This window comes from Ambystoma mexicanum, chromosome 7p (assembly GCF_040938575.1).
Source record: "Ambystoma mexicanum isolate Mex_15411 chromosome 7p, UKY_AmexF1_1, whole genome shotgun sequence".
NCBI classification, from domain to species: domain Eukaryota; kingdom Metazoa; phylum Chordata; class Amphibia; order Caudata; family Ambystomatidae; genus Ambystoma; species Ambystoma mexicanum.
The window spans coordinates 462,109,904-462,137,512 of NC_090939.1; the positions used below are offsets into that span (position 1 = coordinate 462,109,904).

Here is a 27,609-nt window from a genome sequence, read left to right on the forward strand (position 1 = left end):
TGATGGTAAACAAAAAGGGAATATGAGGAATAGATGGGATGTGTGAGCCAGTTCCCGGTGTCCACTATTCCTATCCTCCTAAACTCCCAACGGTGTTCCTATTTTTATTTTTTGTCAGCATCCACTCATCAGAATATGTAGATGCAACACTCTATGAAAGGCAGCATGCAACATCTGAGGTCAATGTAAAGCCCAACCCCAGGAGGGCGTCTGTTTTTTTCTAGTCTGTGCCGCACCCTGCAAGACTGCAACCTGCATTCCCAAGGACCAGACAGATGCATCTTGCACTGGCGATGAGGAACTGGATAGACACCCCCGCTCATGCAGTGTTTGGGATGCCCCTGGCTGCAGGGTGAGACACTGATACCTTCACATGACATGCTTGCTCTTCCGCTGTGAAAAACATACAGTCAGCACAGAAAGCCATGGTCCTACCACGCAAGTAATGCACCCACCGCTCTTGTAGCAGAGAAAACAGAATATTTGTCTTGGTGAGTTTCAATCCATTAATGCAGCTCAGGATACAACTACATGAATGTAAACCAAGGGCCACATGAGCATACCATTGTCTGGCCACCCCTCTGTGGCAGCACTTTTAAGGGGTGCCATTGTAGATGTAATGCCACCTTTCAATTCACCAGTGCAAAGGATATATATTGATGTTACAGATCAATGTATATGCATTCATGGCTTCATAGAATCCTTTCTCAGATACTGATTACCTCCACTTAATCTATTTTTGCCCAGACCAACAAATCATTGAAACTTTATATGGAGGCCTGCCAATCCACAAAGTCTTTCCACTATTTCTAAATAGCATCAGTAGAGTAGTACTTATCCTCTCTGCCGTACACTGAATAGAGACCACTAAGATTCCGGCCAACTGGCAACTGCTTTTCTTTTGTCCGTTTTTTAAACCATTCTTAATTTCTCTTACAGGTGAGCCTCTGGATTGCTGAGCACTGACAATAAAGCTGTCATTTGAGTCTGGAAGCATTGGATCACATTGCGCCCGAAACCGCTTTTCAGTCGCTTGACTGCATTAGCAAGCAGCCCAATTGTTCAGTTCCAGCCAACTGTTCCTAGCTTGGGGCACTGTTGCAGTTACACCCACGTCGCACTTACGTGAGTCGATCCTTTTGAGCAAATGCTTCTACAAAGCGACCTAGCTGTGCTAGTAGGAGCGTATGCCTTGGGATCAATTTTGTAAGTCGTTGGGCGTTGTTCGACCTCTACCACTGTGGCGCCTTTAGGAAACGTGCTAGAGAAGCCCTAGCCTGGCTTACGTTCCGAGAGTAGTTGGGTTGGGGCAGTGAGCTGCTATGAAAGCACTGTAAACATGTGTGAGGATCTGGGGGTCTAGCACTTTGATTATTTTTTCACGACAAAGGAGATCAGCCATCCTTCTGTTGCAATCTTGCCTGATGCTGACTCACCAACCACTATAATTTAGGGAAGTAGCATCTGAAGACATAGGTTGGCCATCAAAACAATGTCCCTTTTTGAACAAGGTTTCTTTTCTGGTTAGTATTGTACTCCACACTCAAGTGAATCCAAGCTCTGGTGGATGGAGCTTAAAAAGCACTTTTAAAAAAAAAAGTTTGACAAAGAATAATATTAGCATTTACTATGATACTTACGCAACATTTTTGGCTCGGCATATTTCTAAAACTGCGTGTTTAAAAGAAGCATAACCCTCATTAGGGCCCCATGGAATGTCCATTAGCTCACCTTGGCAAAAAGGTGAATGCAAAGGCCCTTCTTCTACAATGATAGATCTGTGCAAAATGTATGCTCAGTGTCACCCCCTCTGTTCCGCTCTGTGTATCATTCACGGTACCTTATGAACTCAAGAGCTCTGAAGTAACCTTGAGAGCATACATTTTTTTACAATATATTTTATATAAATACAATTATTTTTAGTTAGTTTCCAAAGATCAACAGGAAAAATCAACCTTCATAGTTCTTATTAATTGCCAGCTTGTACGGAAACCTAGAATACCTTTAAAAGAAATATGACAGAAAGCAGATTTGCAGGAGCACGTGAATGTGCACACCTCAAAAATGAAGAACAAATCAGCTCACCTACAAATGATCACTCATGCCAATCTCACAGGCATTATTGGCCCACCACCAGCTTTCAGAATTCTCTCTCTGGGAAAGTCAAAACCTCTTTTGAACCCCCTTCAGCCCTATTCAATTGCTATGTCTTCAGCCTGAAGAGTATTCCCCGAAGCAATCCACGCAGGTGATCCTAGCAACTGCCAGTGCATCAGAAAATACTTTTGTGGGCAAGTTTAAATCCAAAAAACGGCATAAAATAGAAATTAGGAAGTCAAAGGCTAAATGTCACATTGTTTAAAATACGAGTTAGAGTGGCAGATTCTCAGAAGATTTCTTAAACATGATGCTGGTATTTTTATTTTCCTGGAACATCTCCTGGAGTGTTTCCCTCCTCTCCCTGTGGCCATTTCGAATGGCACTTGGGATTCCATTTTGTTCTCAGGTGTGAAAATCAGGAGCCTGGAGAATTTGACCTGCATTTTCTGTCTAACAGTTAACCTGCATGTTTTTGCCATGGAAGTCGTTTATTCCTAAAAACAAAATTAATTGAGCATAGTAGTAGTTTGGCTTCCAAAATCATGGCTTCAATTCCATATTTGTGGACTTGAAAGTTTATGACTTCCTCGTCCCTAAAGTTGGCCACGGCAGGAGAATATCCTGCCTAGAGTGTGACATCCTGTTGTTGCAGTAAATGAAGCCACCATTTAACTAGACAGCATTCTAATCAAATGCCACATGCACCAATATTCATGACTGATACATTCAAGACACCGTCTTGAAACAATTAGCACTGAATAATATTCCAGGTGACGATTACTTTTTGGAGAACCTCTGCTACTTTGCAACAGCTGTGCACCAAATCATCTCAAGTTCTGTTACGGGGCCATAGCACAACAGCTTGGAGGGGCGCAGGGGCATTGGTAAATCTGATGGGGGAAACATGTTCTCTTCATTAATTTTACACCTGCTGCCCACTCATCACACCTCCACTCTTGCTAAATAGACCCTTCAGTGGCAGCAAGAATAATGCTTCACAGATGGTATCATCTACAAATGAAACCTCCAAAGTAGGCAAAGAGATTCAAAGAGGTCAACAAATCTGTCTGTTGTAACTTAATTCTGTAGATGATTCCAATGAAAATGACTGCTATAATTATAATGAGTAATCCCCATTACCAAAGCTGACATACCTCATCACCTTCCTCATATATGAAGTTTATCCTCTTGGCTAGGACGGTATTAGACTTTTTTTTTTATTACTCTCCAATCCACCGAATCCCTTATATGTACCTCCCCTTCCGGGCCTTTTATTTACCTAATTTCCTCTAGTACCCCTTATCTGATGACCTGGTGAATATTCCATGGTGGGTGGGGAGGGTTGTAAGGTTAAGCGGTATGGTAGCTGAGATCATGGGAATTACGCAGCGCAATTATGGAATTTCCCCTTCTCCCCTCCCTGGTCACCTTCCTCACATATGAGGATATACCAAGGACCTGCTTCGAATAGGTACATAGAGGGAGATGATCTACAGCAACATGCTGCAACACCAGTACTTTATTGTGTGAAATCTCCTTTAAATGTTTACAGACACTGGAATCGAGATACCCGCAATGGATTACTTGGCCCCCGCTAACTGGACCTTATAATGAACTAAGAAAGCCGACGGCGAGGTCCACGAAGCCACTCTGCAGATAAACTAAGGCGACTCTCCTTGCATCTAGCAGAGGGAATTTTCACCTCTGCTCTGAACATTCCAGGCCACCCAGGGACCATGTCCTAGTCTAGATAAAATCTTGAAGAAATCTTAGATAAAAACCCCGGACAGGGATTCAGAATCATTGGGCCTCATTTTGAGTTGGGCGGTAAGGGTTAACGGTCACCGGAAAGGAGACCGGTGCCGTTAAACCCTTACCGCCCAATTCGGAGGTCCCTTAGCGGGACCCGCAAAGGACGTGTGGTCTGACCACACGTTCTTTACGGGACCCGTTAAGGGACCTTGGAGCTAATAACGGGCCCATTATTAGCGCCTTCCCACTTCCCATTGAGCCCTATGGGCGCTCAAATGTGAATGGGGAATGGCATTTGGAATGGGGACTTACCGGGTCCGCCTAGGTCGGAATGTCCCGGTAAGTCCCCATTCCACCAGACCGGACTCGGACCCGGTTTTGGAGGCAGCCATGGCGCTAATAGCGCCATGGCTGCCTCCAAACTCGGAATGAGGCCCATTGACTCAAATAAGGAGTTTTACACCAAAGAGCCCCCAAATCCTCTAAAAATAGACAATACTGCAACTGCAACCAAGAACAATGACTTGTAGGCTAACCAGTCCAGTTCTACAGAGCATTAAGGTTCAAAGTGGTGTGAGACAACACATCCAAGACCAACTTAAGATCCCACTGAGGAGCAATCTGGCAACTAAGAGGATTCATGAGGAAGAAACCTTATAAGAGCCATGGTATAAAATCATCTAGTATCTCCATGCCTCCCCACAGGTTCCTAAAGGCCTTTCTGCCATCCCATTCGACCCGCAAAGTAGCAATGGGAAGTTTTCTTTTAATCCTTCCAACAAGAAATAAAGAATTATGGGAACAGAGCAAAACAGAGCAAAACAGGAGAAACAGAGCCTGAGACGCATGCCATAACTGAAAAGAACTCGAGTGATACAGGTATGCAAGAGTGGTGGAGGGACAATGATCCTGAATCTGATTTCTTCAAGATTTTATCTAGACTAGGACACTAAGACTCTGCACTGTTGATCCTGCCTCAGCTGATATTCCTAGGTTTCTAAGCTTAAACCTTTCAATCTCCAAGCTTTTCACTTGAGATGATATAGAAATCTAGTGGGTACTGGAGGCGATGGAACCAGAGAGAGCACCAATGTTTGGGACACTGCTAGCTTAAACAGAAGAGCAGATCAAGTTCTCCTCAGCCACCAAGTAGTCACCAGTATCATTTCCCCTCTCTTCAACATCAGCATCCTGGGAACTGGAAGCATCAATGGAAAGGGAGAAAATGCATACAACAGGGAATTCAGTCAATGAATTATTAATTCATCCGAACCCCAAACTTATACATCCTGGAACCTGTTGCTATAATGGACTGGAGTGCGATACAAATAGATCTATCTTTGGAGGCCCAATGATTCTGCAGATCAACTGGCAGGCCTTGGCTGATAAAGAGGATTCTGCAGAAGAGGGGAATACATGACTCGGCCTGTCTTCCGCCTGATTTGCAGACCTCTGAATGTGTACTGCAGGGATTGCAAGAAGTTTCTTCGCTGCTCAAGAAAAGATCTCCTCTGCAATTTTGGACAAAGATAGAGACCTTGCTTGTCCCTGATTATGTATGTAGCCTTGGCAACAATATTGTCCATTCAGATTAACACTGCTTCGCCCTGGATCTCTGAGTTAAATACCAACAAGGCTTAGAGTACTGTGGAAAATTCCCTGCTAGAGCATATTTCATCCTAAATGCTTAATATCCTGTATCTTTCTTTATAGGGGTAATGTGTTAGTGTCTTTATTGGTGTACTTTTATTTTTATTTTGAAAAAAAAATACTTCTATTTTTATAGACCCTTGATTGGACTTTTCCTTTATTTTGGTATGATAGTACTATTGTTCTTTGAATGCTTCTTTGCTAGCTCACACTCCTCTTGAAGAGTATAACCTGCCTTTGGCTCAAGAGGCAATAGAGGTATACCTGTCAGACTGTGCCTGTTTCACCTTGACAGAGAAAACGGAACAGGCTTTAGGTAGGTAAAAGCAGTCCCTTGTCGGGCCGGAACAGGAGGGGCATGTGTGGGCTTGGTGGATTGGAAAGTGATAATAGAAAAAGTCTAATAAAGTTCTAGCCAAGAAGATACACCTCATATGCGAGGAAGGTGACGAGGGAGGGTAACTCGGTATAAAGAACGCTTTTCGCCCAAATGAGCAAAATAAAAGTCAAGCAACCGCATGCCAAAAATATACATATGCTCCCACTAGTATCCCTGCACATATGGAATCTTGCAGAGAAAGAGTTCCTTGGGTTCTGGTGCCTTGGATATTAGAGGTGGGTGGCTTCACGTCATTGGTGCCACCATCATGAATGCCCAAAAGCATTGATACTTTGAAAAGAGGAACCTCCAAAATCATGCCATCATCAAAAGCATAAACAGACATTCCCTGAGCCTGAATTAATTCAATCTGATTGCACAGCAAGATAATACTGAGGGTTTACACCTACCAGAATGTAAGGGGCATTTCACCTCACTTGCCTATGCAGCACTGCAAGCGGTTATGCTTATGGGTTTTTAAGGTACTGCAAATATTTAAAGGCACTACAGCATTGGGCATACTTGGTAAATTATGGACGTGTGATTTGCCATTCACAGCTATTTCTAAAGCTAAGTAAACATATTGCTATAACAACATAACAGGGAATGCATGTTCTAAACCACAATGCCACAGAAATCGCTTTTTAACCTTTCATTAGCCATTCTTCTGTTCTCCCTGACAGTGTCAGAATAAGGTTAAAGCAAACACTGTGCGTGACACTTAGAGAAGCTACTGGAACTATAGGTTTCAGGGACTAACCTTCTTAGAAACTGGGGTTTGTTGTTATTTCGTATGTTTCCCACTGCAAAATGAATGCAGCAATGAGTTACACCCACCTGGGCCCATAATAAGGAATGAGGCCTGCATTCCAGCTTGCTGCAATTCTCCCACTTCTGTGTCCAGGAGCCACGTACCGGCTTTTGATGGTGTCATTTCTATAGTGTCAAATGAACCTTAATGAAGAGAAAATCAAAACATCAGTAAGAACCAGCCAATAAATAATAAATCAATCATTATTAAATCATGCCAAGAAAATAGCCAACTAGCCAGTTGGAGACATGTCCATCCTTACAAATACAGGGACAACAATCAAGTGACCAACTTTTTTTGACCCAATGAGCTTCACTCCCCTTAAACATACGATGAAAACGATTTGGATGATGTCCATACCCCAGCACTGCGCATTCATCACACCAGGCACTGAACTTCATACAGAAAAACTACACTCAGCACTGTGATAACTATGACTAATGGAATATGGCTCTACTATGCTAATGGGCATAACTGAATCAGACATCGATGTGCTAATTGAGCATGACTTGTGTGGCCTGTCACAGGGACGGCAACAAAACATTTGGGACATCAGGAATGAGATCATCTTGTAGTCAGGTGTCCCATGGCTCTTGACTGAGAGAGACGTGATTCTTTTTTGAAAATGTTTTTATTTATAAATCAGCACACAGGTGATCATTCGATTAACAACCAAATACAACGCATTTCCTTCAGCTTAAGTTATCAACATTTCCCACATCCCTCCCCTGTTACCCCTTGGGGCAGCGTTCACTCTGTCTGGTTGGGAGAGACTAGGTGCCAGCCGTTCGCCGTCCGAGTGCAGGGCCCTCATGATTAGGCGCGGCTTGTAAGTCAATGCCGGAAAGTTTCGATCATAGTCCGAGAACGGTGCCCAAATGTTCCAGAAGCAGTGAGGGATGCCTGCCTTGGCTGCAGTGACTTTCTCGGCTAGAAGGGCAGTCTTGAAGGCAACCAATGTAGGTGTGTGCTTAACTTCAGTAGTTAGGACGTTTCAGGAATGGAAAGCTAGGGAGATGAAATAATGAAAGAATGAAAGAAACAAACAAAGAAAGAGAGAAAGAAAGAAAATGAAATAGAGAGCAAGGGTTCGATGGTGGATGATTAGGTTGAAGAGAGCTTGGGAAAGAAGAGTGCAAGTGGTTGCTACAGGGAGAAAAATTCAACTATGTAAGGGAGGCTAGCCCATCAATGAAATGATGTACAAGAAGAAGGAATTAAAATATAGAGCAATGTTGCATGGATAGCCACCTTGAAGGTGGTACAACGAGGAGGATGAGGATCGTCAGAGGTTGTAGAGGATATGTCTAGCAAAGTTCAGTATTTTGTTGAGAGGAGCAGAGGTGTAGAAGATGAGTCTCATGAAGAGGCTAGAGAAATAATGCAACTGGTCTAAAGAAGTGGGTGGAGATGAATGTTTTTGTAACATGACATGAGAGACAGTGACCGTGATAGGAGAGGAAGGATGCTTTCGTGAATTTGAGATCCGTACTTACAATATCCTTTGCTGATATGTAAAACATATAACAAAGCGCGGGGTTATCAGTGGATGACAATGCTCTAATAAAAGTCCAATGCTTGAATTTGATTTAGAGAGTACGCATTTGTCAAAATCTGTGCCAACACATAGCTAGTTATGAGACATTTTGCTACTGATCTGAATAGTTGATGCAGCAATAAACTTCATTTGACATTCTCAACAACTTTCAAAGTAATGATGATTGCATTGAGTTACTTCTATTGTTTACCTGGGAGCAAAGGATAGGCACTGAGCTGGGATTCATGGTTGTTCTTTTCAGTGAATGTCTGTCCATGGAAGTGGACAACGTGAATGTCCTTTAGCCCGCCCATGTTCAGCAGATGCCATCGAACCAATTCATTGGTATACATTTTCAAACCGGGCAGATTGTAGATGATGCCGTTAATGGCTGAAAGCAATAAAACATCATTTGTTGAAGAAAAAATGGTGCATAACTTTTCTAGACTCTGCAGTACTCTGCAACCTAATATTGAACTCAGGTTTTAAAAAGACATTGATAAAAAGACATTAAAAATCCAATCAATCAATAATGAACAAACTCCAAGTTCTCCAGAATAACGCATTGCGCGCAGCACTCAACATCCCAAGACGAGAGCACATTTCCACAACTAGGAAAGCATGCAAATGGCTCTCAATACAACAAAAAATTGACCTCAAAACCATCTGCCTCACCTACAAAGCCTTAAACAACCTAGCCCCACCATATCTCACCAACAAATTCACTATGAAATCCGCTCCCAGAATCACCAGGTCATCCAACTCCTTATCCTTGGTAGTGCCTAGATTCACATTAAATAGAGCAGGCGGCTCCAGTTTCACAGTGCTTGCCTCACTTCTCTGGAACTCCCTACACCTCAATATCAAAACCATTGAGTCCTTCCCAATCTTTAGGAAACAGGTTATTCGCTGGCTACTGAACAAAGAGTAGCGATCACCTCTGAATGTCCTATGAACCTGCTGAAGTTTTGTAAATATTGTAAATTGCTGTAATTTGTAATTTTTGCCCCGTGTATAATGCATACCTCATTCCTATAACTGAACTCTTTATGTGCACATCTACCCACGGGTCTGGAGCGCTATACAAATAAAATAAACAAACATAAACAAACAAATAGGCATGACTGAGCAACTGCTAAGACTGAGCCCAAATGAGCAAAACTGTACAGCAAGTGACTCAGGGTACCTCAATTCAGCGTCTACATTCTTTCCATTGCAGATTAACCTTAAGGGGAAAATGAGATTTAGGAGGTCATTGCACCTCTATTTGGCCCAATATAAAACCTGTATGTTTGGAACAGGGAACCACCAGTGTAGCTACAGCACCCGAGAAACATCTCCGCCGAACCAATAACCTGTAGATCTAGCTCACCATCAGTTATTGTCCACTGTATTGCCTGAACTCTAGCACCCCTCCAATTTTAGTATGGATCACGTCTCTTGATTGGGCTCCTTTCCATTGCTGATGGTAGAGTTCTAGCTAAAGAAAATTGAGCAATATTTCCATATACATACTCTGGCCACTTCCCTTCATGGCACTGAGGTCTAAAATGAGTTTCATCATCTGGATTCATCCTAGCAGAAACACCATTTGTGTAGTAACCACTCATCTTTTTGTCTGCTATTTGCATTGTTAGGGAGAATTCTCAGAAATGTGCTAATTGCCTCCACCTTAGAGACCCCCAGCAACTTTGCTAGATTTTGAGGACTTGATTTTTTAACCTTGAGAGAGTGAGACCCTTTTTCCCACTCTCTTATGTATTTTAATGTGATTTTGTACACTGTGTTTCTTTTGGTTGTGGAGTCTGACAAACTCCATAGGCATCATCTTTTACATTGTGTCAGACAGCACCTTCAGTGCATTGGCACATGGCAGCCTTTCAGATTTCCCAAAGGTTTAAATACCTTCTCTGGGATAAACTACTGTTTCCCAGAACAGTGAAGCGAAATTGACTTTACTTACATTTGTAGCTTTCTAGACACAGCACACACTACCTTACAATAGGGTGCTGGAGGGGTTACTTAGTGTCCCCTTTGTCTAGCTTCTCATGTAACATTTTTATGTTACCCTTTCCTCACTGAATGGCTGGTGGCAGTGGTTTACCTTTTACTACCATTATGGGATTTTACCGCGGGCTGCGTTCGCAGCCACGGTAAGGCACTCATGGATGCCATTTTGTCAAAATGCCCCGGTCTTCTTTTTTCGCCATTTCTTTGTGGACAGGTCTTTCTTGAGATTTACTCTGCGCGCAAAACCAGGTTTGGTCCCTTTGTTCATTTTGCCTTTGACGGGATTCACGAGTGAAGCCTGCCTCTAGCTCCAGGGTGTCTGGTGGGGCCAGAAAGCGAGGGAGCACCTGGACATCCTCTCAAAGCTGGTTGAGTATCCACTGCAGTCGCTGCTGGAACTGGATAGCCACGGAGAGTAACACCAGTTTGTGTGCGTTGCTTTTAAGCTGGCCAAGAGCTCAGGAAGATCCTCTGCACTCCTAGGAAGCAGGACTGACCGACTCTGAACCCCCTCAACAGAGTGAGGGACCCCAGACGCAGGGAAAGCCCATCTCGAGAGCCAGGAACCGCGGTGTTGCTATTTGGGGTAGAGGCGAGGAGCTGAAACACCGCACAGCCACTTGTTTGAAGTTTGCCGGTTGCGAGCGGTGACCGTCCCATTGCAGTGCAGGAGTCCCCAGAAGTCCTCCCTCTTGTTCCCATGACTGAGGCCCAGGTACTGCAAGATCTACAGAGCTGCACAGGAACAGAAGTCATCTGCTGCACTTTTTCTTCAATCTAAAGGTACTGTAAAGTCTAAGAAAACTTACCTCATGTGCAGCCACTTGTCCTTTTTGGAGACTTGCTTGGTTGCATGTTGGTTAAACATTGGAAAATACTTTCTACTTACCTGCAAGAAGTGTTTAAGTTCACCCTGACTTTTGCTAACTTAACATTGGGTGGCCTAGGCTCCCTGAATGACTCTTCTCTCTTCTGCTAATGTGTTTTGCCTTCCTTCCGGGAAAAGGTAAACTGACATTGCATTGGGGGGTTGTTTTGAAAGTACCTACCTACTTAAGAATAACTGTATGAATACTTGTTTTATTCTGAACTCTCTTCTCTTTAACCCTACTCCTAAGAATATTCTAAATGCAACCATGAGATATTAATGACAACAGCACCCTAGCTATTGAAGTCACCTGAGGGTGTAGGTAGTGCCTGTGTGTCATCCCAAATGGGTATTAGCTAATTTAGATAAGTAAGAGTGTGTATTTTTGAAGTGTATTTGTGTGTTGCTTTTTATTGCTCCCTTCTGAAGAAGGCTTGCTTAAACTGACTGATAAATACATTAATAATTGTTTTATCAAGAAAACGTGTGTGTAAGAGTTTATTTGAATACTTGTTACTGTGAATCTCTGTGTAACTCCCCTACAGCTCACACTGACCCCTCTTGAGATACGCCTGGCTGCTCAACACGCTACCAACCTGTGTAGTACAGACTTATACCAAAGGTTGGGTTCCTTTTGCCAGGAGGTCAGGGTTGTTGTACTGTACCCAAAGGGCCATTTCTGTGCTAATTCCCTTTAACCTTAGAGACTCCTATCTCTTTTGCTGGACTTTAGGGACTTTTTAATTTTTATCCTGTAGTGAGTGAGACCTTTTTCTCACTCTCTCATGTATTTTTGATCTGATTTGGATTCTATATTCTCTTTGTTTTTGGAGTCTGACAAACTCCATTGGCATCTACTTTTGTATGCAGTGCAGTGTAACAGAGAAGCCTTTTGGATTTCTCTTAAGGTTTAAACACCTTCTCTTGGGTAAACTACTGTTCCCAAGTGTAGTAAAGTGAAATTGACTTTACTTACCTTTTCTCTCTGTAGACCCAGCACACACCAATGTATGTGGAGTGCTGGGGGGGGGTTACTTATTAGCCCCTTTGTCTACTTATCCGTGTAACATTTTTCATGCCACCCTTATGACTTTTCATGGCTGGTGGCAGTGATATGATATGGCATTTATAACGTGCCTATACACAAGTGTTTCAAGGAGCGAACATTTTCCTACCATTGTGCTTTTTTACCACAGGATGAATTCTCAGATGCAGTATAGCACCCATAGGTGACCATTTGGTCAAAATGGCCAAGGTCTTTTTTTTCGCCATTTCTTGCTTGTGAGGTATTTCCTGGGTTTTACTCTGTGCGCCAAACCAGATTTGTTCATTTTGCCTTTGGCAGGCTTCAGTACTGGAACGTGCATCTGGCTCCAGTGTGTCTGGCAGGGCAGGAAGCGAGGGAGGTGCCCGAAACTCCCTGTCCTTAGTTGCGTTGGTAACCTGAATGCACCCGGTGGTGATTGGCACCCTGCTGTGTAAAGGAGGGCTATGCTGTGCATGAATGGGAGAAACCTGCATAAAAGGCGAGGCTTCTGGAACCAAAGACAGAATCGACCACTGGACAAAAACATCCAACAGAGGAAACTGGAAGAGAAGCTTGCTGCACACTCCTGGACCGTTGAACTTCCTGGTGAAGCCCTGCTGCAGTGCTGATGCTCCAATCTCTGAATCGACTACAGAAGCTCTACGACGGACAACTTCTTCCCTTGGGTTGGTGGGACCAACTAACCCCAAGACGAACTTTGCTGGAGGACCTTCCCCAACTGGCTGTACTTTTTTGCCGCTGCTGGAACCGAGTGCCAGGGGTCGAGAAATCCGTAGTCGAGTGCATCGTTTTTAAGCCCGACCAGAGCTCCAGGAAGATCCTGAGGACCGTCTGAAGCAGGACGACCCAAGCCTGAGTCAGCTCACAGTGCTGGACTCCAGATGTAAGGGAAGCCCATCAAGTGTCCAAGATCTGCGGTTGTGCTATTTGCTGGTAGCTGAAACCGTGAAGTGCTGCTGAACTGAAAAGAGCCCATAGCTGCTGCCGACCTTCAAACCGCAGTGCAGGAGTCCCCAGACATCCTCCCTCTTGTCCCCACGACTGAGGGCCAGGAACTCAGGATCTGCAGGACTGCAACAGGAACAGACGCTAGCTGGATCCTCTTCTTCAAACCTAAGGTACTTTGTTGACTAAGGAGTCTGTAGCTTGCATTATCTCACTGGAGACTTGCAGTAGCTGCTTTTTGCAGAGTTGATCTCAGCTCTGTCTTTTCACAAGCCCAACAGCATGGGGCCCAACAGTGATTTCATTACAAACTCTCTAAACTTTGAGCAAGACTCAAAGTTGCGCTATCTAAGAGGTGCCTCTGACCGTTGACTTTGTCCAAATTGACTTTGGCTGTCATGGCTCCCTGCAGACTCTTCTGACCCATTGACTTTAATTATAAGTGTCCCTCATAGATGGTGCATAAGTTTAACTTGTATTGATGGGAAATATCTAATCAGGACTTCATTGGGAGATTGAAAAGTGCTCACATGCTTTGAGAACCTGTTAACATTTTTCCTTCCCTAACCCCTTCCACAACCTCAGAAATCTATCAAGTACAAAAAGTGATATATAAATGCCTTTACTGCCTAGCAATTGACGTCACCTCAGGGTTTAGGAAGTGTATTGTCAGCATCTCTAAAGAGTATCTACTTGCTTATCTTAAATCTGAGGAAGTGTTATGAAGTGTATGTTTGTTGTTGCATATTGCCCTTTCTAAAGAAGGCTCATGTAAAACTGACTGCTAAATAAATAAATAAATATTTTACTGGAAAACCTTGAGTGTAAGTGTTATTTGGATACTTGTAATTGTGAATCTCGATGTTACATCTCTACAGCTCACACTTACCCCTCTTCAGATAAACCTGGATGCTCAGTCACTCTACCAACTTGCGTAGTACAGAGCTATACCAATAGCTGGGTTACCGATTACCAAGAGGACAAGGCTGGTGTAGTCTCCCACAGGGTTACTGCATTCAATCTTGCCTAACACAGCACTCTTAGTTTCTTGGTTTCTAAATAAAACATATTTTATGTGTTGAGGCGTTTTGTAAAGAGCTAGATGCAGAGGAAACTGTTCAAAGTGCTATGCCCAAGAATGATGGATTTGGATTTGGCATGGTTAACTCTATGCACACCTATCTTCGTTTTTTTCTGGTGCAATGACCCAATGGGGTCAACATTCACAGGGCAATCCTGGGGTGTCCTTACCAGTCAATAACAGAATTTGGAAAGCCACTTCAGAAAAGATTCATTGGTAACCTATTTGGGTGGCTGACTTGGTTGCTGATTCTAAAGGGAGATGTAATATTGAGAGCCTGGGTAGGCAAGAGTTAAAACGAGAACTTGTTTGTGTGCCATTAGATGGTTTGTGTCAGGCCGGAATAGCATTTTGGCATATCAGCAAAACCGTTCCCGGAGTTGCAGATTTTCGTCAGCAAGCCGAGGTTATTGTGCAGCAACAAGCGAAGAGGAAATATGTTAATTCTAAGGGATGGTTTAGTGGTCTGGCTAAACTAAAGGTAATGGAGCTTCAAATAAGGTTATTTCCGGAGTGAAGAAAACCAGGTCCAGTAAATGCCCTTTTGAGTGTATGAGGCCAGGACTGACCCATAGCGTAATTTCCGAAAAACAAATCAAGACAGCCCAGTTTGGGCCAGTTTCCTGGTTCACGTTAAGGACTTAGAGCATGGAGCGTGTCCTAGTTTTAACCAATGTTACTGGACCTATGAACTTTAACATTAATGTTTGTTTCCTCAAATTTCACCAAACAAATGTGACCCAGGTACTGCTGAAAGAGTTTGTTGTGATAGGCCATAATTGTGCTTTGTGAATGTGGACCACCTTTACTTTGTGCCCAAGACTATCATTATGTCCCAGTTTGGCCCTATGTGAGGCCAACAAACGAACAATTTAGAGTGTGATGAAGTGCCATACAAGTACACAAGTAAAACGGGTCTTAGCTTCTACATGCAAGCCCTAGTGTCAGAAGAAACACAGCCAGTCACCTTTGAGAGCAGAACAGACTGACATCTAAGCAAACACTTTCAGAGAGAAAGGGCAGTGACCTCCAAGGTAGTGACTGGAGGTTTGATAACCATCCCTCCTTAGACCATGCATATTGCCAACTCCCCAGATTGTTGTGGTAGACTTATGATTTTCCAGCCCAATTTTTTGACATTTTGCTGTCACTCACCAAAATTGTTCTTTCCTCCAATGCAAGTCTTTCGGTGAAAAATACTCCTCCCATTGCCTGGTGATATATCTCTATCTTAAGTATTCTCAAATGTTGGATGATTTGCATGTTACTTGAAGTCACAGACTGGCAATAGTGGAGATGAGGAACAAAAAGACAATGAGAGATCCTGCGAGAGCTGGAGAGATGTGACTGATATATAGAGATCGGAGGGGAGTACCAAGAGAAGCCAGAGAAGACACAGAGTTTGGAGGCTCACAGAAAACAAGAATTATGAGGACACTGCCAAGTGGTGCAAATACATGAGTTGGTCCTGATACTGAATGATAGGAAATGGAGTACTAAAGCTTCCTATAAAAAATGTAAACAAGGAAGAGCTTGGAGACTGAATTCTGAGAATTGAAATCTAAGTACCGAAGTGCACCATAAATATTCTGAGAACAGGAAAAGTCTGATACTGAATTGTGGCAATTGTAGTAAAACTACCAAACTGACGTACCGGAAGCAGCTCAAAATGTTCCTCTTCACCTCTGCTTTCTCTCTCTCCCTCCCCTGCTGACCTTCCTGACCTACCTGTCTGCTCTACCGACTGGTTACTTGGCTACCCTCAGAGTCTCACTGGGTACCAGGCTCTTTCTTGATCAGTCACCCTTGCACTGCCTCCGGGCCTACCATATACTTAGGGGCTGTAACTTTAACCCTACATTCCCTTGTTCTCCTTACACTACCCAGAGCCGCGCTGCTCTGGCTGCACTTAATCAGATAATTGTTGCCCTATTTTCCACTCCCCTCTTCCTTGCACTTACCTCCTCCCTTCCCCCTCCACTTCTTGTTCTCGCACTTGCACGATCTGAATGACACAAGGACTAGCAAGATCGTTTGTCTTGTCCTCCCTCTGTCTTCCCTCCCTTGTCTTGACGCTCCTAGAAACACTTGTGTACAGGCGCGTTAAAAATGACTTATCATATCATATCATAAAATGTCAAATAAAAACTGTGAAATAAGAAAATGCAGACACTGCATTGTGGGACGTATAGTTCACGTATCAAAGTCCTAAACAAATATTGTGAAAAAGAGCTGAGCACTGAATTCTGGGAATTATTATTTTATTTATGTATTACTTACTTATTTCTCACGCGCGTAGCCATAGGCATCAGGGCATGGGGAGACAGATTCATTAACAGAAGGGAGAAAGGGACAGAGGGGACGCAGTCCATACTGGCAGATATAATTGCCTCGAAGAATAACGTGTCCAAGTACAGGCTGTAGGTGTCAGACATTGCCTGGTGGGAAACAGAGTCCTAGTACCAGAGTCCTACTATTAGAGCAATTAATAAAGACTAGACTATGGGAGAAAGAAAACACAACCATTGATTACTGTGAGACAAGTCCTCATGTGCTTTCAAGAGACTTTGTGCATAAGCCAGACCACCATTCTGGCATAATTATTAGAATTCTCTTTTGAAACACTAAATATACTACTTGTACATACAAATCACGTCAAATAACATGAACATTCCTCACTGATTCACCACAGGTTCCAATGTACAAGGGGAGACAAAGGGGATACATTGGAGCAAGGAGCAAGGAGCAAAGACCCTTTCGATCGTGTTCTTTTAAATCTGGGGATAGTCAATTTGTGTGAGTAGGCAGAGCGGATTGAGATTTGGAGAATTTTTCGATAGGCATTTAAGTATGATGGTAAGAGATTTAATGGTAATGTGTTCCGGGTGGGAAGCCAACATGCTTTTCTTCTGGCTGTAGAGATGAGCTCCTTCTTTGGTATGTGGAGATCTGCTCTTACGGCATTATTCTGAATGGTTTGTAGTTTGTGGATGTTGCGTGCCGAAGAACCTGCAAATAGTGCATTGCAGTAATCAAGCCTATGAGAGCTCTGGCAATGGTGAGGCAACTTTCTGCGAACAGGAATGGTGTGCATGAATTAATGAGTTTTGAAGTTTGGGCTGTGGAGGAGGCAATTGCACTGACCTGTCTGAGAGTGACAGGGTAGCATCCAAAGTGTTCCCAGATCCCCAGTGTTTTGACATTGCTGGCAACCCTCATTGGAATGCCCTCAATGATGAAAGATTTGTACAAGTGGCCGAGATTGTTGAGTGTGAATTGCGATCCCACCATGAACATTTCTGTCTTTTCATCAATGAAGCAGAGATGGTGTGATGCCATCCAAACCTGGATGGTGTGGTAATCAGAGCATAGGTTAAAGGAGTCTGTGTCATAGTAACCCGTAATGGGGAGCAGGATTTGCGTATAGTCTGTGCAGTTTGTATATGAAATTCCATTGTTGTCTAGTAGGTCAAATAGTGGCTTTGTAAAAATGTTATAGAGTGTTGGAGGGACACAAGATCCTTTTGAGACACTGCATGTGACCAGAGCTGGTGACGCAGCTGCCCTAGGAGGGAAGACTCTCATGGATCTCTCTGAGAGAAATTAGGAGATCCAGGCGATGGCATCCGCCGAGAAGTGTGCTGCTGAAACCAGATGTTGTCAAAGGATTTGATGGTCCACTAAGTCAAAGGCTGCTGATAGATCAAGCAGTAGAAGGAGGGCCGATTTACCAGCATCTTTAATCTCGTCCAATTGATTCTTCAGGTCTCAGGGGGCAAATTCTGTGCCATATGGTATGTTATCCGTTTCATACTCCCAAGGGTACAGCGCAACTAACGCCTAAAGGCAACTTTGCGCTACAAGACTTAAGCGCAGCTACATTAGCGTCACAACAGCTCTCAGAAAAGCAAGGTTTTTAATAGACTGTGAAACTGCAAATGCGCCACAGTGGACCGTGGTGCAATAGGCAGAGCGAGTTTGGCAGTTGCCACCGAAAAGGAGCGTCCACCGATTCTAACCTATTGAAATCTGGGCACTGAAATAAGAAATCTATCTTCAGAACGGAGAGTGCGACAGAGTACATAGGGACGGATCTTATGCTGCAGATATTCAGGCCCTACTGCATGAAAAGCATGATGAACTAAACATGTGGATTTAAAATGCACCCTTTTGGCCTCAGCAAGCCAATGAAGAGCACGGAGAACCAAAGAAATATGATCCCTAAAAGGAGTTTTAGTGGCGAAGCATGACGCAGCATTCTGTAGAATCTGCAGGTGTTGAAGCAGAAACAGAGGTTGTGCCAGATACAAGGAATTACATTAGTTGATCGGACTAAGGACCAAAGATGCAACAACTGGGGCACAAAGGGGCTGCGGAATTAACTGCAACACCTTTTTAAGAATCTTCAACTGAAAAAGATTGTGCTAACAGACTGTCCCAATCTGAGTAGCCATAGACAGGGACACCGAAAATGTTACGCCTAGGTTACTAACAGCTGCGACAGGAAGAGGAAAAGGTCCAATTGACAATGGCCAGAAGTAGGGAGTCCAGAAAGAAGATGGAGACACAGAGCTAACCACCATGGCCTCAGATTTACCTCCATTGAATTTGAACCAGTTGCTACCCATCCATCTTCCCCCAGCCTTCAAACAATTCTTCAACTATGTAGCAAGGGAAGGGTGAAGCAGATCAAGACACGTATCAATAACATCTAAAGCCGTGGGTGCGGTTAAGAGCAACAAGCTGTTGGATGTAAATATTGAAAAGCATTGGAGAAAGGGCAGAGCAGAGAGGTAGAAGCCCGACTGGCGCATACCTAGCAGGTTGTGGGTCTCCAGGAAACTCTAGACCTGCAAGTAGGCTGAGCGATCCAACATTTTTAGTAAGAAGAGGACGGCTGTGCTGGGACTGTAGTTAGTGGGTATGTTGGGGTCTAGAGTGGGCTTATTTTGGAGTGGTCTGACCCAGGCACCTTTTAGGCTGGTCGGTACTGAACAGGAGGCAAAGGTGGAGTTGATGAGGGGAGTCAGCACCAACATTGGCTGTACACCAGGAGCTATGGCTCATGTTCCTCTATTTATGAGAACAATGAAAAACCTCAAAGTGAAGTTAACACATCTACTCATAGCTAATTTGTTTGAAACTGGAAGGGGGAAGAGAATTCCATTGTTGAGATATGTACACCAAACACTAAGGCTTCTGGCTCTTCTCTTTGTGACTACAGATTGGATACACTTGCGACAAAAAACATTCTTGTGATTTAATTGAGTTATAGAGTATTTATAATACAGAGGGAAGATCTAGAACTCTATTAACTCCTAAACATGACAATAACAGCTATCCCCATGGGATCCCCAGTGTTTATAATCTGTAGCCTCTTCTGAAAAAATAGATTTTATATCACAAGGCTTTGTTTTAATTGTCTGGACTTGAATGCAAGTTGGTTTATGCCATTTGGCCACGAGGATAGAAGAGCCCAGATTGTGTGTCCTTTTTGCCCAGAAATACCCAAAAGTCCTTTTCACATTCTGTTTTTTGTCAAATGTATAAGGTGTTGTGAAAAACATTACGGCGTTTTGAGAAAGCGTAATGTGAGGCAATGTCGCCGAGCATTTTTATGCTGACTCTGGGCCAAGGATTCAGATTTTTCTTAGGCATTATCAATATTTCTTAAGAAGACATTGCACATGTGGAAAATAATATTGTTCAGTACAGAATAAATAGCATGCATTGCATAATGCATCATTGTACAATAATATATGTACATAGCCTATGAAGTTAATGATGTATTGATTTAAGGATCTTCAAAGGGTACAGTCTTTTTTTTTTTAAAATGTAGTGACTGGTTAGGTTCATGTACTTTCCAAGTCTGTTTTATAATTTCTGATGTCTAAATTGTATTTTAAATATATTTTCTTTATGTAATAATCATGTATCTCTGTATGTTTGTTTCTTGCTTGGATGGATAATTTAGCAATTATCCAAAATAAACCATATTAAGAGAAATCAAGATAAAGTGCAACAACGTGATAGGAGCTTCCTACAGTGGTTGAGAGGTCCTTGGGTACCAAAACTAGGTGTTGCGCAAGGCAAACTGGAAATCATTGTATATGAAGAGAGGCAATGAGATCCGTGTGTCATGAAAAAACAAACTGAAAACAGACACTTTCTGGTGTGCTCCGGCTGCCCCATTTTTCTGCCTTTGAGCGTGAGGCAGTTTGCCATCCAAAAGACTCCTAAGTAAGGCTATTCCAAGATGCATATGCCCTATAAACCTTGTTTTAATTCCAAAAAACAGAGATTTATAACCCATGGTTACCAAACTTACCATCATTGTAGTGTTCATGTTTTCCGGGCTATTCCTTACCTGATGTGCCGCTGACCACTGCTATGATGTTTTATTAAACAATTGTCAAGTCTTTCATTACCGCTAGTTCCCTATCCAACCTCATTTGTTTTTGATGTTTGTATTTTTATTTATTGTATGTTGGAAAAAAGTACTTTCCATTTGAAATGACGCTCAGACGACAGAAATAGTACAGGCAGTAACTATGTAGGGAACCTTTGCAAGGTAGAATGGTTTTATGGAGAATGACCTAAGCGATGGTGAGGGGCAGTGCAATGAAATATATATGGGACAACACTGAATAAGGGATGTAACATAAATAAGATAAACATTTAGAGCCCAGGCATAGTATTTACAAAGGTGTAATTGGCATACACACATATATGGAATGATTTGCGGCCATACTGGGTAAAGCAGGCTCAGCGGCTAGTTGGGGAGGGATAGAGTGGGATTATAAGACACCACATCTACAGCTAGCAGGTGAATCTTGAACCTGGTCTTAAACCATTTCCACAGATAGAATGGCTTTGATGGCCTGGGAGAACAGTCGTGTGGTAAAGGGCTAGTAGTGAGCTTGCGGTAGGAGGGGGAGGCACAAGGAGGCAGAGCAAAAACAGGTTGGGGAAAACATTGAGGAAATGGCATGTACCATGGAAGGCCTGTGTGGATTATGTGATCCTGATGGAACACGCTCCCACCGGACTGACCCGAAACATAGAGTTAGTAAACCAGCATAGCAAACAAAACCACCTAAGTGTAAGTCTGCAAAAGACAAAACTGATGTGTTTGGGGATCAGATTGAAAACGTTAAAACATGGAAGCTGGGACAATAGGAAATTCAAAAAGGTGCCCACTTACAACTTGGGTGCTATTATATTAAAAAGGCAGGAAAGAAAATTATGTTTTGAGAGAAAACAAGAATGCAAAAGCAGTGTTACTAATGTTTTCTTTCAAAAATGTGTGGCTAATACAGCTGGCTATAGCCTAAAGGTCATCATTATGTCCTGCAACCAATGTATGGTTCCTCGATATTTTATGGTTCGGAAGCAGATTCTGGTGATCATAGTAAATGGATTTACATTCTTGAAGGGAAAATGTGGCCCATTACTCTACGTTTGCCTCAATGTACTCCCATTCCAGTTACGAGCCTTGAATTAGGTCTTATGTCCTGAGACAGATGTCTGAACAGAAGAAGGGGGATCTTATATGTGAAGACATGTACATCTAGAGCTTGCCCCCAGTTACCTATAGTTGATCAGGCTATTAAGCAAGGCAATTTATAGACAGCAAAAGAATTTGTGAGGCAAAATTAAAATTTCTTTGCAATAATAGACTTAAATATAGACTGGATTCTAGAATTGGGGACAATTTAGAGAAATACTCATAAGCAAGGTGAAACAGTGGAATTGGAGTAATTATGAGCATTTATTAAATTTAAAAATGTTTGAGGAATCTGTGTTGCTCCCTAGAAAGCATCTGACTGCTCACGGTGTTGGTGAGAATTCTCATTTCTATGCTAATTCCCTTCTACCTTAGAGACCCACAACTCTTTTGCTGGACTTTAGGACTTTTAATTTTTATCCTGGAGTGAGTGAGACCTTTTTCTCACTCCCTCAAGTATTTTTATCTGATTTGGACTCTGTGTTTCATTTGGTTTTGGAGTCTGACAAACCCCATAGGCATAACATCCTCAGCTGCAGTATTGCACCCATGGGTGCCCATTTTGTCAAAATGGCCCTGGTCTTTTTTTTCTCGTCATTTCTTCTTTGTGATGTCCTTCTTGAGATTTACTCTGTGCACCAAACCAGGTTTGGTCCCTTTGTGCATTTTGTCTTTGGCGGGATTCACGGGTGAAGCCTGCCTCTGGTTCCAGTGTGTCTGGCAGGGCAGGAAGCGAGGGAGGTTCCGAAACTCCCTGTGCGTAGTCTCCTTGGTTACAGGAATGCACCCAAAGGTGATTGGAGGACAGCCACCCTGCTGTGTGAGTGACAGCTAGGCTGCAAATGAATGGGAGAAACCTGCATAAAGGGTGAGGTATTTTGCAAGGAAGGCAGAGTCGACCACTGGATGAAGGAACCAAAGAAGAAACTGGAAGAGATGCTTGCTGCACCCTTCTGGACTGTTGGTTTGCCCGGTGAATCCCTGCTGCAGTGCTGAAGTTCCAATTTTCGTACCGACTAGAGAAGCCCGTAACGGATGACTTCTTCCCTTGGGTTGGTGGGACCAACTGACCCCAAGACGAACTTGACTGGAACCCCTCTGCCTGCTGACTGTACTTCTTTGCTTTTGCTGTAACCGAGTGCCAGGGGACAGGAACACCACACACGAGTGCATCGTCTTTAAGCCGGACCCGAACTCCAGGAAGATCCTAAGGACTCCCTCGAGGCAGGACCACCCAAGCCTGCACCACCTCAACAGCGTGCTGGACCCCAGAAGCAAGGGGAGCCCATTAGGTGTCCAAGAACCGCGGTGGTGCTATTGATCTTTAGCTGAAACCACGTAGTGCTGCTGATCTGGATTAAGCCCATTGCTGCCGCCGACCTTCAAACCATAGTGCAGGAGTCCCCAGACGTCTTGTCTCTTGTCGCCACGACTGAGGCCCGGGAACACAAGATCTGCAGGACTACAGCAGGAACAGAAGCCAGCTGGAGCATTTTCCTCAGACCTAAGGTGCTGTCTAACTGGCGGTACTTAACTCTAGTTGTGTGTAGCTTGCTTGCTCTCACTGGATACTTGTATTTTCTGCCCTTTGCAGAGTTGCTTGCATCTTTGCTTTTCACAAGCCTCCCAGCTTGTGGCTCAACAGTGATTCTTTTCTACAAACTCTCAATTTAACATTGTGCAAGACTTTTGTGCTATCTTCAAGAAGTGTCTCAGCTCCCCTAGACTTTGTTCAAGTGGCATTGGCTGTCCTGGCTCCATGCAGACTCTTCTTACCCTCTGACTTGGTGTTTAGTTCTCCCTCCAAAAAGTCATACATAGGTTACTTGTAAAGCTGGGAAAGGGTTAACCTATACTTCATTGGGGGATTGTAAAGTACTTACCTGTTCAGAGAACGTGTTAACTTTTGTTTCCTTCCCTAACCTTTTCCTTTCTTCATAACCTCCAGTATTGCATTAAGTGTTAAAGTGATATAGTAATGTCCACAGTGTCCTAGCATATGAAGTCACCTCTGGGTGTAGGAAGTGTGTGTGTGACATCCCAAAACAGTATCTACTTACTTACTGAAACTGAAGGAGTGTATTTTTTAAGTGTATTTTTGTCACAAGTCTCTCCCCTTCTCACCTGTCTTTCCTTGCTTGCGACCTTCTTTGAAGATTTCTTACGCACGGTCCGGGATTTGTAGAGACTCGTGTGCTGGTCGTCTGGTTCCAGCGTGGGATAGCGATCCTACTCCAGGAGGCGGTCGGATGTCCAGTACCAGGAACCAGGAAGGAGATTAAGACCGAGCTCGGAGGCACGGAACGCCGTGACTCGAGCGCAGGCGAGGATCCTGGAGGAATAGTAATGTAAGTTCGAGGAAAGGAAAAAGAGGAAGTAGATTCAAGGAATCGGGGAAACAGGACTAGGATGGAAGTTCCGATCGAACTTCGGCAACACAGTCAGACTGCTCCGAGTGGTAGCGTTGAGACGCGCAGAGCCACGGGTGTGTGTCTGCTTTGTAGAATGTCGAACGTAGCACGTAAAGACTGGCAAGCTGCGTTCCGCACCAAACGGCCATGTTGGAAGGATCACGGAATTCAGTCCTCTATGGGTCAGGGACCACGAAGTCCAGAATGGGCGCAGGCAGTGGTTCATGACAATTTTATTGTTGCATTTTGCACTTTCTAAAGAAGGCTTATTTTAAAATTGACTGTTAAATTAATAAATAATTATTTTATTAAGAAACCTTGAGTATAAATGTTATTTGAATACCTGTCACTATGAATCTCTATGTTGCACCTCTAAAGCTCACATTGACCCCTCTTGAGATAAGTCTGGCTGCTCATTCCCTCTACCAACTTGTGTAGTACAGACCTATACCAAAGGTTGGGTTACCTATTGCAAAGAGGACAATGCTGGTCTAGTCTCCCACAGGGTTACTACATGCAATCTTGCCCAACACAAGCATATATAACAGTATTCACTGCTGGTAAATATAGAATTCATTAGAATTCCTAGATATGGCATAGAGACTTTTACAAGGTACTGCCATATTCATTGTGCAGCTAATACAGTTGAAAATGCTTGGCACTAAGTGTGCGAGCATGACAGCATTACATTATCAATTTCTGAGGAAATTTGTGCATGGTATGAGGATGATAAAAAACAGTTCTGGCCACATTGTTTTCCTGGAAAAGAACTTTTTCTAACCTTGGCAGTAAGTAAGCTATGGCTTGTTATCGACAAGGAACTTGAGTCCTAAAATATTACAGTTTGTTTAACTTCCAATAGCTAAAGTGTGTTATTTAATAAGATTTTAATAATGTCCCCTTCTTAATAGTATGAAATATGATGACATTTTTGCATTGTCAAGAATTTATATATGTAAGATTTCTTGCAACCATGAAATGTTACATGTCAACTGTAACACACTATATATAGATAGAAAACAGTTTATTAAGATATGAGGATTGCAGAGAGCAAACTGGAGTCTGTAGAGTATTTGCAATTGGACAAACCTAGCTAGGAAGCCACAGAGTACTGCACTTGTTGTTGAGGGTAACATATGAGGCAAGGAGGGGGGATTATAAAATGTGGCATGGGATGTTCTGGCCATGGAGTGCGGTGTGATGTGGGAACACAAAGACACTATTGACTAAAGAGCAAGGTCATGAGTTCCTTCCTGAACTGCAAGAGCATTGGCTCGGTCCGGATTGCTATATAGATGATGTTCCAGTAGGCAGGGGCAAAGCAACAGAGGGCCTGTTTCCTGTTTTCTCTCTTGTACGTTGGTTTTGTCTCGAGCCTAGTGATGGCCTGGTTCCTGAATAGTATGGCACAACTGAGGCTCAGATTTTTTCAGCTAGGTACAAAGGTATGTGAGTGAAGTTTGCTTTATTGGTGATGCAGGCAATCTTAAAATATAAAGAGGTACATTAAGCAAGGCATTTGTAGGCAAGATCATGGATTGACTTGAAAATGAGGGGTAGGAGCTTAAAGAGGAAGTGATTTTTCATAAAGAGCCATCCCAACCAATGATGGTACACTGAGGTGAGAGAGGATCATTGTGGTTTTAAAGGGTGTGTGTGTCAAATTTGAAAACTTAGTCGCAGGAGCAAAGGAGTAGTGGGGAACATTAAGGAATAGGATCGAGCAGTAGACAAGTTTGCTGAGCGTTAGAATAGAGGTCAGCCTCCAGAACATAGACTCACTAACACCATCCTGACCACTGACTTACATTTTTCTCTGAAGTACTTTACACCTAAACTACATAGATCCATGGCACAGCCTTCTCATCACCACTAAGTACCCATCTCAAGGTCTCCAGATCATCCCTAAACATTCCACCCTTACATACATGTTTATGAATGTTAGGAAATTCACAGCAATCTCACATATTATAACTCTACCAAACTCTCCTTATTCATATATTTGAATGTTGTGGTGGGTGAGGTGCAGTTGATGTTGAGTTTGTAGCTCCAGGCTGCAGTAGCAGTGCATGTGATAAATTGATAGACTTTAAGGTCTTATTAAAGAGGACTTCAAGGATGTGAGCCTTATGTGATGGAGTTGGGAGATCAGCAGGGGGGATTGCCATGAAATGATCAAAAAACAAATACCTAATGAGAAATTACTGCATTCCTTTCGGTCGAATTCTTTCACCCTGTGCCCCCCTCCCACTTCCCCCTACCTTCACCTATACCCTTAACCCACCCCACATCTATATATTAATAAAGATGTACAAAAATCCATAACAAATTAGATCGAATACATTTGGTCATTTCTCATTAAGTAATATTGTATTCAATTATTTCTGCAGGAGGGGAGGTAATGAGAGATGGAAGACTATGGTTGGTATTTAAAGTTTTGAGAAAGATGATTTCCTTCTTGGAGAAGTTTTGCAGCAGTGTAGAGTCATCCAATGAGGGATGGTAGAGAGGTAGCTGGTGGTTAGGGTACATCTTGTTAGGGCTGCACTCAGCCCCCCAGAGTGAAACTATTGACCAGTGAGTGAAAAGAAGGCCAGATGTAATGCTGGGAAAACATCCACCTCGTTGCACTTATGAGTTGAACTGAAGAATACAGGATTTGGCAGAATAGCATTCTCACAAGAAACGCTGGCGGTACAGAATCAGACTTGGACGTGTGGGTTCAGCAGGTGAACCTAAGTTCAGCAGGATAATCAGAACTATTGAACTTCTCTGAGAGATTCAGCGGGCCAGTCAGAGTACTAGTATGGGTAGTCAGGTTTGCCGTTCATATAACAGGACCAGCTCGGTTCCTGCTTCTCATGTGTGTTGTGCTTAGGGGAGGAGAGGCTGAGACCTAGTCAGGGAATGCAGTTGTGAGAGGTTTGGGGGTTGATGAAAGTACTGTGAACTGTCTTGTGGCCAAGGCTGATGTTACTTTGGGTCATAGTGAATAGCTGCCAAACACTGGTCATTAACATCACAAAGAGGAGGTTAAAATACTCCAGGCACAAAGAAGCACAGAGCCATGGCAGAGTTCCAGCACTGGCCTCACACAAAGGTTCTCAGAGCACCTTACAAGGTTCAAAGTTTCAATGGGTTGGAAGTGAAACAGAAGTTACAACATTTTTCAGGAGAGGAAGATAGGATAGACAGGCAATGTTAGGGGAGGTAGAGTGGCTGGGTAAGGTGTGGGGAAAGAGGTATCTTTTGAGGCTTCTGTGGTAAGAGATAATGTAGGGTCCGGTCGGATGTGGAGTAAAAGGGTATACCAAGTTTCTGGGTGTCCACAGGGTGAATGCTTGTTTTTGTGTGCATGTTAGTTTGCAGTGTGGAATGCAGAGGAGATTTTGGCTAGCTTGTCTGGTATTTGTTTTAGTGAAGGGTTTCAGTTTGTCGGGAAGGTAGGATGGGGTTTTGAGGTGGGTGGCTTTATTTACAATGCAGGGTACTTTGAAAGCAATTCTCTCT

General features: G+C 43.2%; 1 protein-coding gene across 1 annotated transcript in view; it reads right to left on the bottom strand.

The window, feature by feature from the left end:
• The window catches only part of F5 (coagulation factor V), a 1,375,529-nt gene that overhangs the window by 397,691 nt on the left and 950,229 nt on the right, over positions 1-27,609 (bottom strand). Inside the window, exons 17-18 of the mRNA XM_069636481.1 lie at positions 8,441-8,620; positions 6,719-6,835 (exon numbers count right to left, since the gene is read on the bottom strand). Coding sequence (XP_069492582.1) covers positions 6,719-6,835; positions 8,441-8,620 — 297 coding nt within the window. The remainder of the gene's footprint in view (positions 1-6,718; positions 6,836-8,440; positions 8,621-27,609) is intronic.